The sequence below is a fragment of the Elephas maximus genome, chromosome 19 (assembly GCF_024166365.1).
Source record: "Elephas maximus indicus isolate mEleMax1 chromosome 19, mEleMax1 primary haplotype, whole genome shotgun sequence".
In the NCBI taxonomy this organism is placed as follows: Eukaryota; Metazoa; Chordata; class Mammalia; order Proboscidea; family Elephantidae; genus Elephas; species Elephas maximus.
Genome location: NC_064837.1, coordinates 7718159 through 7730297, shown reverse-complemented (window position 1 = coordinate 7730297; position 12139 = coordinate 7718159). Strand labels below are relative to the sequence as shown.

The following is a 12139-nucleotide window of genomic DNA, read 5'->3' as shown; positions in this document are numbered from 1 at the left end:
AATCTATATTCAGTAATTTTTTAATTTAGACATGTGGCCCTCCCATCTTTTGCCTGAACACTTTCAGTGATTTTGCTATTGCTATTTTTTGAGGCAGCTCAGACCATTCCGTTTTTTATGCAGATCATTGCTGTTGTCTATTCTCATTTATGTTTACATTAAGGTATCTGCCTTGGAAACTGCAAAGACTTCCGTCTGTCCAGCCAATTGCTCCTTTCTGTGTCCCTTTCTTGCCATCCTCACTTCTCCGTTTCTCTTACTTTTATCCCCCCTGTTCCGGTGTCTTTCTCTTTTGGCTGCCTTCCTGTTTTTCCATCCCTTCTTCCTTTTCCCCTCAATTTCTTAATGACAGTTTTTAGCATTTTATTTTGCCTTTACATACACTAACACATTTGATTTTTATCATAGTCCATTGAGGATGGTGGGGCAGTCTACCTTCATAGATGAATAATGGAGGAGGCCCAAGTTTTCAGAAGTAGAAAGTAGGAGAGCCTTGATAACAAGTCAGGCCTTTCAGACCCTAAAGTTAGTGGAAAGCCACTTTGCTACTATACAACTGAGTTTAAATTCCTTCCTTACTGGTTCTCTAAGTGGATGAGTTAAATGTGTTACGTTGTTCTGTAATAACAAATTCTAATAAACCTATTGATGGTATCTTTAGGTGAAAAACATTCATGCATGTGTTTTGGGTGGAGGTATTAATCTTTAATGAGACACATTCTCTAAGAGTATTCTAAAGAAAAAGAGACATAGAAGGAAGACTTAATTAAATATAAGTAAAACTTCACTATGTCAGATATGATTTACAAATAAGCATTCTGTGAGGCCATGACATCTTTTAATGTTGTAACAGATGGTCCTATTGCAAGAGTGCTGTGACCCATCTCAGTCTATTCATCATCCATGTTCTTCTATCGAAGTTAAGTGTGCTTGCATCCTAAGAATTGACAGGAGAAAAGAGAAAGGAAAAAGGAAACGGAATTGTACTCATGGCTCTGTCACGAACCATTTTACCTTGTTGTTAGGTGCCGTCGGGTCGGTTCCGACTCATAGTGAACCTGTGCACAACAGAACCAAACACTGCCCGGTCCTGCGCCATCCTTGCAATCATTGTTGTGCTTGAGCTTGTTGTTGCACCCAGTGTGTCAGTCCACATTGTTGAGGGTCTTACCTCAGCAGGCATTAATCAATCACTTATGTAAATGATCCAGATGAAGCATGATGAAAAGATGAGTGGGTAGAAACTCTCTGAGGATATGGCTGATCTGTAAACTAGCAATGGCATAAAAAATATTTTAAGGTATTTTTGTCATCATCCAGATAGCTATTTTCACTGTCCTAAGGTACTTGTTTGAAGTCCTTGTTCATATGTGTATATCATAGTGTCTGCTTATATTCTGTGTTTTCCACTTAATACATTGAATACCTCTCTTGAACTGTATAGTTTTAAAAATAATTTAATTTCAGGTAATCCCTTTAACAATTACCATTACCTTTTGTGAAAGATTTTAGTAGTTTCTAGATTGTTTCTTATTGTTCTTTTTCTTCTTGTAATTTATGGAATATTTGTTTAAGGAGGTAGATTCCCAGTCATGGGATAACTTTATCAAAAGGTATAAACACATATAAACACACTTATTTCTTGTTTTATCATCAGATTGCTTTCAAACAGGTTTAAAACAATTTATAATACTGAGATCAGTGTTTGAATGATTAATGATAGCCGGCATTCATTCATTTAGTAGTTGTCGAACTCCTGTCTTGATGGGGCTTGCCTTGTAGTAGGGAAGGATAGATGAAAAACAACAGATAATTCTTTATTTTTTTTATTTGTATTTTGTTTTAGAAGATGATAAGCTCAATACAAAATAGAGCAGAGTAAGGGAGTACTGAGAATGGGATGAGCCGCAGTTTTAGGTAGGTTAGGTTAGGCCTCACTGAGAAGGTGGCGTTTATGATGAGCTGCAGTTTTAGGTGGTTAGGTTAGGCCTCACTGAGAAGGTGGCGTTTATGATGAGCTGCAGTTTTAGGTGGTTAGGTTAGGCCTCACTGAGAAGGTGGCGTTTGAGCAAGGTCTCGAGGCCTTGGTTTTGCTTTATGTGTTTTTCCTTTTTATTTTTAATTTAAGGAGATTATCTGGCATCTCAAGATTATTGTTGTCTGTGTTCTTTATTAGTGAGAATGAACTATTTTCCACATATTTCCTGCTTTTATGTCCAATTACAGCAAAGTTTGAATTCAAAAAGCACAAAAGCTTTCTATGAAAGACTGTCCTTGTCCTTACAATTCAGAGTGGGGAACAATGGCTTTAAACACATTAAGTTTGTATCTAAACTTGAGGAGAATTTTCTTTTCAGGGCTTTCCTAAGGAAAAAGATTATTACCAGTTTGAGATTTAAAAAAAAAAAAGAATAAGATTGTTTTCGTGTCAAGGCAAGGTGGTATTTCATGATAATAGAAATGTGTAAGAATAACAGACATTTATTATTTTATAGGGTGACTGTTGGATCTGTATGGAGCTCATGTCTACCTCGTTTGATAAGTTTTACAAATATGTATATAGTGTATTAGATGATGTTATTCCCGAAGAGATTTTAGGAAAAATCACTTTAGCAGTAAGTATCTCTTTTTTTTTCTTGTGTATTAAAATTCTGCTAAGTTGTTCATTCTCTGCATAAATATATAAACATACAGCTGTGGTTTAAATGCTCAAACTGAATGTCGTTCACAGAGTGTTACTGACCTTCCTGGAAAATCATTTGTAGAAGGAAAGGGGACTAAGCCACTTCTGTAGGAGAATTAACTCAATTGTTCACAAGCACTTTTACTAACATGGTCTAGATAAACACTGACACTGTTCTTCTCATTCAAATCACAATGAATCATAACAGCCTGTCCTATAATACTGTCCAATATTAAAGAATGTCCTATAGTAAAGACCGTCCTATAGTAAAGACCGTCCTATAATAAAAGACTGTCCTATAATGAAGACTAGAATTTTCCATTTATTTTTTTTCTTGTTGATCTTAGCTGTCTTTAAATAGTCTGTATTAACACAATTATCCCAGATTAATTACAATAGTTGCAGTCTCCTTGCAGCCCCTAAATTGAAGCTCTTAGAAAAAGTATATTTTTTGTAGTTTATAATTTGTGCTGTCCAGTCTAAACTATTTAAATTGTTTACTAGCAATTTCAAGAACCCAGGTTACTACTAACTTGGTCAATTCACTTTTACCAGAGTGCCAGAAATAAAGGAAACACTCTTTTGCTTATGTGTTTATAGTTCTGAAAGGGGAGTCATGATCACTTTTTCTCTCGCTCTGATCTTTTAACAAAGGTTGCTTATAATTTAAGGGAAAAAGACTTTCTCTTTAATAGGGCAAAATTAATAAAATTCTTAGGAACCCCTGAGAATCTGAGCTGATGGCCTGGCCTGAATTAGTTGATGTATAAACTCAATCTTACAGGAAGTTGTAAAGTAGGTATTCCAGTTGCAGGTAATTTCCTATTTCTTCCTTCCCTGTATTGTCTACCTTCAATATAATCTCCCTGTCAAATGCCAGCTCATTTGGTTTATTCATTAAACCTTAATAAGACTGGTTATAATTACAGGCAGTTTCTGAACTGTGTCATAATTGCAAGAGATGTGTGCGTTTAAATGTGTGTGCGTGCACGCACTTGTGTGTGCGGATTAAACTGTAGTTGCTGCCTGTGATCTACGGTTCATAAGTCTCACGTTAATACTGTAAGTCGTCTTGCTGAATTAGTGCTTAAATTTAAATGTTTTATGGACTAAAATTTAAGATATATTTTTCCATATAATTTTATGAAAAGAAAAAGCTCAGCCAGAGTAGAAACTTGATCATTATTTTGATGGATATATGAAATTTTATATTGATCAATTCAGCCATCTGTCTCCATTACTACCAAACCCACTAATATCTTAGAACTTGTTACTGCTCACAGTAACGGTAGAGTAAGAGAATAACGGTAACAGCTAATGTTTATTGTTTGTTTATGTCAGGCCAAGATCTTATGACATTTAACCTTCATAGCAACTGTCTATGATAAATACTGTAACTCCCTTCAGATAGAGCTGAAGAATGGAGAGGTTAAGTAATTAATTTGCTTTGAAGTTTATGCACTTGTAAGGGGTAAATGACTTAAATCTGGGCAGCCTGATCCCAGAGCCCTGCTCTTAACCACTATTCTACAGGGTGGCCATGAAGTCAGAAAACAAAGATAAAATTATTTTATCATATATTGCATTGTGTTTAATGTGTATATGAATAAATCATTTACTACATATTCGCCTATGTTTCCTGACTTGTTGATCACCATATATATTAAGCACAACGTTTAAAATTACATTACGTTAAATCTAATGGTCTCTCCTCTCGCTAACTAGTAGCTCAGCGAAGAAACGGCATAGCTGTATTCATATGAGTCATTTGTGGTTTGAAACATTGGAAGTTTGTGTCTGCTACCTTTCTGATACCCAGCAGCTGGATGACAGCAGATCTGTCTGCAGCGAGTAGCCTCTTGTTTAGTTCTCTTTTAGTTTGAGGTTGTAGAAACTTCGTTCAGGTCTCTGTTTCTTCCCTTCCTGAAGAGATTACTGATTTTCTGATCGTGAGCAGTGATTAAGCAGGATAAATTCTAGATTAATCCATGATATTGTCAAGCAGCTAACCAGAGAGACTCTGGCTCTGCAAAAATTATGTTGAAGGCTTAGCCTCCGATTAGGGTGAATGATAGCGAGGAAGTGAATATTTGGGAAAACGTGCTGAGTTATTCTTGGTAATGGAGCCAGCCCATTGGTCTTTCTTGTATTAAATATTTTTATTCTTAAAAACTTGCACATACAAGAACCATACAACTTTTTAATAATGTATTAAATTATAAGGCACTGTTTTTTTTTTCTTTAGCTTAGTTACCATGTAAGCACAACTAAGTTTTCAGATAAAAAAATCATCATTTAGCATCTTCAGTGAACATAAAGAATGATGGACAAAATACTAACCTTATAAAACCTACAAAGGGCTAGTTGGGTATCATTTATGATAAACTATTGTGTTGTTTGACTAAAAAAGAAATTGATTGTTTATCCCAAGTCTGCTTTTTCTCCCTAGACTGTGAAAGCACTAAACCACTTAAAAGAAAACTTGAAAATCATTCACAGAGGTAGGTATGGATTGTTTTTTGTAGAATAGAAACTAGACAAAAATTATTGAAAATTGCACTATCATGATATAAGCTTTCCTCAAGTTGTTTTACTTTTTAAAAATATTTATACTTCTAGCAAAAAGTACCTTAAGACTAAATTGAGATTTTTTCCTCCTTTGAGATTCTATAGTTTTCAGCCTAACTTATTAGCATGTTGGGCTTAGAAATCAAAATAGATTTTGCCACAAGTTTTTATTACTCTTAGTTGAAAAATAACTGATTATATAGATAACTAGGGTCGGTCTCTATATAAATAAGACACCAGAGTGGTCCTGGGGCATTCAAATAAGAATGAGGGATAGTGACCTAGAGCATTTTAAAGATGTGCCTGTAACTATCAGTTGTTTCTTCTTTACTTCAGAGAATCTTTCTGTAAATTGAGCCAGATCCTTTAATTAGTGTTATACATTGAAATTTCAATAAAACAAGTTTTATTTATGAAAACAGTGATTTTGAAATTATTAGACACAGATCTAGATTTAAACATTTGATGTTGCTCTGTTGAAGAGCAAGTTTAGAAAAGCAGTAAAGCTTTGGAAATCTTGAATTTAATTCAGTAAATAGATTAAAACATCAAAAAAAGATGGAAGGAGTACACAGAGTCATTATCCCAAAAAGAATTAGTTGATATTCAACCATTTCAAGAGGTGGCATATGTTCAGGAACCAGTGGTACTGAAGGAAGAAGTCCAAGCTGCTCTGAAGGCATGGGCAAAAAACAAGGCTCCAGGAATTGATGGAGTATCAATTGAGATGTTTCAACAAACAGATGCAGCACTGGAGGTGCTCACTTGTCTATGCCGAGAAATATGGAAGACAGCTTCCTGGCCAACTGACTGGAAGAGATCCGTATTTATGCCTATTCCCAAGAAAGGTGATCCAACCGAATGTGGAAATTATAGAACAATATCATTAATATCACACGCAAGCAAAATTCTGCTGAAGATCATTCAAAAACGGCTGCAGCAGTATATTGACAGGGAACTGCCAGAAATTCAGGCTGGTTTCAGAAAAGCACGAGGAACCAGGAATCCCATTGCTGATGTCACATGGATCCTGGCTGAAAGCGGAGAATACCAGAAGGATGTTTACCTGTGTTTTATCGACTATGCAAAGGCATTCGACTGTGTGGATCATAACAAACTATGGGTAACACTGCGAAGAATGGGAATCCCAGAACACTTAATTGTGCTCATGAATAACCTTTACATAGATCAAGAGGCAGTTGTTTGGACAGAACAAGGGGATGCGGATTGGTTTAGTCAGGAAAGGTGTGCGTCAGGGTTGTATTCTTTCACCATACCTATTTAATCTGTATGCTGAGCAAATGATATGAGAAGCTGGACTATATGAAGAAGAATGGGGCATCAGGATCGGATAGCAACCTGCGTTATGCAGATGACACAACCTTGCTTGCTGAAAGTGAAGAGGACTTGAAGCACTTACTAATGAAGATCAAAGACCACAGCCTTCAGTATAGATTGCACCTCAACATAAAGAAAACAAAAGTCCTCACAACTGGACCAGTGAGCAACATCATGATAAACGGAGAAAAGACTGAAGTTGTCAAGGGTTTCATTTTACTTGGATCTGCAATCAACAGCCATGGAGGCAGCAGTCAGGAAATCAAAAGACGCATTGCATTGGGTAAATCTGCTGCAAAGGACCTCTTCAAAGTGTTGAAGAACAAAGATGTCACCCTGAAGACTAAGGTGCGCCTGACCCAAGCCATGGTATTTTCAATCGCATCACATGCATGTGAAAGCTGGACAATGAATAAGGAAGACCAAAGAAGAATTGATGCCTTCGAATTGTGGCATTGGCAAATAATATTGAATATACCATGGACTGCCAAAAGAACGAATAAATCTGTCATAAAAGAAGTACAACCTGCTCCTTAGAGGCAAGGACGGCGAGACAGCATCTTATATACTGTGGACATGTTGTCAGGAGGGATCAGTCCCTGGAGAAGGGCATCATGCTTGGCAGAGTACAGGGCCAGCGGAAAAGAGGAAGACCCTCAACAACGTGGATTGACAGTGGCTGCAACAATTGCTCAAGCATAACAACTGTAAGGATGGCTCAGAACCGGGCAGTGTTTCGCTCTGTTGTGCATAGGGTCGCTATGAGTTGGAACAGACTCGATGGCACCTACCAACAACAACAACAAATAGATTAAATATTTGCTCTATTTATTACTATGCTAGACTCAGGGCAGTGAAGCGATAGCTGTGAAAAAGTCACTACCCTCAGTAAATTTGTAATCGAAAATTAAAAAAAAAATTTTATTGTGCTTTAGGTGAAAGCTTGCAGCACGAATTAGTTTCTCATCCAGAAATTTATATGCAGATTGTTTTGTGATATTGTTTGCAATCGCAGCAATATGTTAGCACTCTCCCTCTTTCCACTCCTGGTACCCATGCCTATTAGTCCAGTTTTCCTGTCCCTTCTTGCCTTATTGTGTTTGCTTTTGGTCACGTGTTGCCATTTAGTCTCGTATACTTGACTGAATTAAGAAGCGTGTTCCTGATGTGTGTTACTGTTTGCAGTCTTAGGCTGAAAGGTGAGCTTTTGGAGTGGCTTCAGTTCTGAGTTAGCAAGGTGTCCGGTGGCCATCGTCTTGTTCTTTCAGTCTCTGTCAGACCAGTAACTCTGGTCTTTTTTGTGAATTTGAATTTTGTTCTATATTTTTCTCCCACTCTGTCCAGGACCCTCTGTTGTGATCCCTGACAGTGTCATTGGTGGTGGTAGCCAGGCACCATCTAGTTTTTCTGGGCTCAGGCTGGTGGAGGCTGTGGTTCACGTGGCCAGTTAGTCCTTTGGACAAATACTTTCCTTGTGCCTTTGATTTTTTTCATCTTTCTTTGCTCTGGACAAGATGGGACCAATAGGTGTTTCTTAGATGACCACTTACAAGCTTTTAAGACCTTAGGCACTACTCAACAAAGTAGGATGTAGAAATTTTTTTTTTTTGCAACTGCGTTATGTAAGCTAACCTGGTGTCCCCTGAGACCATGGTCCCCAGGCCACAGTCTTAGTACCTCAGTCCTTCAAGTGTTTAGATGTGTCTGGGAGGTGCCTATGACTTTGCCTTGGTCAAGTTGTACCGACGTCCCCTATATTGTGTGTTGTCTTTACCTTCATAGGCATTAACACTTGTCTAGTATATAGTTAGTGATTTCTCCTCCCCATACCTCTCCTCCCTTATAACCATCAAAGGTTATTTTTTCCGTGTGTAACACTTCCCCTGAGTTTTTTAAATAGGCGTCTCATATATGTCCTTTTGTGATTGACTTATTTCGCTCAGCACAGTGCCCTCCAGATTCATCCATGTCGTGAAATGTTTCACAGGTTCATCATTGTTCTTTATTGTTGCACCTAGGGTTCCGTCATGTGTATGTACCATAGTTTGTTTATCCATTCTTCTGTTGATGGGTACTTAGGTTGTTTCCATCTTTTTGCTCTTGTGCTGCAATAAACATGGGTGTGTATATGTCTATTTTATATATTCCTAGGAGTGGGATTGCTGGATCATATGGCATTTCTATTGGTAGCTTTTTAAGGAGGTGCCATGTCGTTTTCCATAGTGGCTGTACCATTTTACATTCCCACCAGCATTGCATAGGAGTTCTGATCTCCCCGCAACCTCTCCAACATTTGTAATTTTCTGTTATTTTGGTTAGTACCAGTAATGTTGGGGTGAGATGGTATCTTATGGTGGTTTTGATTTTCATTTCTGTAATGGTCAGTGACTGTGAGCATTTCCTCAGGTGTCTGTTAGCTGCCTGAATGTCTTCTTTGGTGAAGTGTCTGTTTATATCCTTTGCACATTCTTTAATTGGATTATTTGTCTTTTTGTTGTTGAGGTGTTGAAGTATTTTATAGATTTTAGGGGTGAGACCCTTGTTGGATGATTGGACCCTTTGCCATAGCCAAAAACTTTTCCCACTGTGTAGGCTGTCTTTTTATTCTTTTGGTGAAGCTTTTTGATGAGGATAAATGATTTTTAGAAGCTCCCAGTTAATCTAGTTTCTCGTCTAGTGTTTGTGGATTGTCAGTTATGGTTTGTATTGTATTTATGCCATGTATTATGGCCCCTAGTGTTGTCTCTATTTTTTCTTCCATGATCTTTATCATTTTAGATTTTATATTTAGGTCTTTGATCCACTTTGAGTTAGTATTTGTGTATAGTGTGAGTTACGGGTCCTGTTTCATTTATTTACAGATGGACATCCAGGTATGCCAGCACCATTTGTTAAAAAGACTGTCTTTTCCCCATTTAATGAACTTTGGTCCTTTGTCACAGACCAGCTGACCATAGGTGGATGGATTTATGCCTGGTTTCTCGATTCTCTTCATCGTCTATGTGTCTGTCATTGTACCACGAGCAGGCCGATTTGACTGCGATGGCTGTGTAGTAGGTTCTGAGATCAGGTAGCATGAAGCCAACTTTGTTATCTTCACCAGTGCTTTGCTTTGCTTATCTGGGGCCTCTTTCCTTCCCATATAAGGTTGATGATTAGTTTTTCCATCTCCTTAAAGAATGCTGTCAGTTTTTGAATGAGGATTACATTAAATCTGTAGATTGCCCTGAGTAGAATTGACATTTTTCGCAATGTTGAATCTACCTATCCATGACCGTGGTAGGTTTTTCCATTTATGTAGGTCTCTTTTGGTTTCTTGCAATAGTGTTTTGTAGTTTTCTTTGTTATGTCCCCAGTTAGATTTATTCCTAAGTATTTTATCTTTTTAGGGGTGATTATAAATGGTACTGTTTTCTTGAATTCCTTTTCAAAGTTCTTTTTGTTGGTGTATAGGAATCCAACTGATTTTTATATTTTGATCTTGTATCCTGCTACTCTGCTGAATCTTTCTGTTCTAGTAGTTTTCTTGTGGAGTCTTTTGGGTACTCTATGTATAGTATCATATCATCTGTGAATAGGGATAGTTTTACTTCTTCCTTTCTAATTTGGGTGCTCTTTATTTATTTCTTGCCTTATTGATCTATCTAGAGCTTCCAGAACAATGCTAAATAGAACTGGTGATAAAGGCATCCTTGTCTTGTTTCCATTCTCAGGGAAAATGCTTTCAATCCCTCTCCATTGAGAATGATGTTGGCTGTTGGTTTTGTATAACCCAAACCCAGTGCCGTCGAGTCCATTCCAACTTATAGCGACCCTATAGGACAGAGTAGAACTGCCCTATAGAGTTTCCAAGGAGTGCCTGGTGGATTCGAACTGCCGACCCTTTGGTTTGCAGCTGTAGCACTTAACCGCTGCACCACCAGGATTTCCTGGTTTTGTATAGATGCCCTTTATTGTGTTTAGGAATTTCCCTTCTATTCCTATTTTTATTGAGAGTTTTTATCAGAAATGGGTGTTGGACTTTATCAGGTTATCTTTTGTATGTCGCTTCAGATGATCCTGTGATTCTTTTCTTTCCTTTTATTTATGCGGTGGGTTACGTTAATTGATGTTCTAATGTTGAACCATCCTTGCATACCTGGTATGAATCCTACTTGATTGTGGCATATTGTTTTTTTTTTGATAAGATGCAAAGTTCTACTGGCTAGAATTTTGTTGAGACTTTTTGTACCTGCATTTATGAGAGACATTGGTCTGTTGTTTTTGGTGCTATTTTTGCTTGGCTTTGGTATCAGGGTTATGCTGGTTTCATAGACAGAGTCTGGGAGTATTCCTTCCTTTTCTGTGCTCTGGATTAGTTTGAGTAGTATTGGAGTTAGTTTTTCTCTGAATGTTTGGGAGAATTCTCCAGGGAAGCCGTCCAGGCCAGGGCTTCTTTTGTGTGTGTTATCGCGAGTTCTTGTTTCCTCTTTGATCTCCTCTCATTAAAGGTCTGTTCAGATTTTCTATCTTAGTTTGTGCTAATATAGGTAGGTAGTGTGTTTAAAGAAATTTTATGTATTCTCTTTAGGTTCTCAAATTTGTTGGAGTAAAATTTTTCGTTGTATTCTGTAACGATCCTTTTTATTTCTGTTGAGTCCTTTGTAACGTCTCCCATCTCATTTCTCTTGGGGTTATTTGCTTCCTCTCCTGTTTTTCTTTTGTCATTTTGGCCAGTGGTTTGTCAATTTTGTTGGTCTTTTCAGAGACCTAACGTTGGGTCTTGTTGATTCTTTCAGTTGTTCTGTTCTCTATTTCATTTATTTCTGTTCTAATCTTTATTATTTCCTTTCTTTTGGTGCCTGTGGACTTCTATTGCTATACTCTTTAAATTTGTTCAGGTTGTAGGGATAAGGCTTCAATTCTGGTGTGTTTTTCTTTTTTGATGTGTATATTTATTGGTATAAATTGACCTCTGAGGACTGCCTTTTCTGTGTCCCAAAGGTTTTGGTATGATGTCTTTTCATTTTCATGTGATTCTACGAATTTTTTAATTCCTTCTCTGATTCCTCCTGTTACCCACTTGTTTCTAAGCAAGGTGTTATTTGGTTTCCACGTATTTGCTTTTTTTCCCCCTTGGTCTTCCTGTTTGATTTCTGTTTTTATGGCCTTGTGATCAGAGAGGATGCTTTGCGTTATATTGATATATTGGATTTTATGAGGGTTGCTTAGTGGTCTATGATGTGGTCTATCTGGAGACTGTTCCATGTGCGTTGGGAGAGAATGTATACTTTGCTGCTGTTTGGTGGAGTCTTCTGTATTTGTCTATGAGGTCAAGTTGGTTGATTTTGTCCTTTAGACCTTCTTTATCTTTGTTGAGTTTCTTTCTAGATGAGCTGTCTTTTACCAAGAGTGGTGTGTTGAAGACTCCTGTTATTATAGTGGAACTGTCTGTTTCTCTTTTCAGTGCTGTTGGGGGTTGTTTTATGTATTTTGGAGCCCTGTCATTGGGTGTGCAGGTATTTTTTAAGGTTATGCCTTCTTGGTGGATTGTCCCTTTAATCATTATAT

At 37.4% G+C, this 12139-nt stretch overlaps 1 protein-coding gene across 4 annotated transcripts in view; it reads left to right on the top strand.

Moving 5' to 3' along the window:
- The window catches only part of MAP2K4 (mitogen-activated protein kinase kinase 4), a 182125-nt gene that overhangs the window by 114795 nt on the left and 55191 nt on the right, over window positions 1-12139 (top strand). For all 4 annotated transcript variants that reach the window (XM_049859568.1, XM_049859569.1, XM_049859565.1 and 1 more), the window contains 2 exons: window positions 2496-2615; window positions 5133-5184. In XM_049859568.1, coding sequence (XP_049715525.1) covers window positions 2496-2615; window positions 5133-5184 — 172 coding nt within the window. The remainder of the gene's footprint in view (window positions 1-2495; window positions 2616-5132; window positions 5185-12139) is intronic.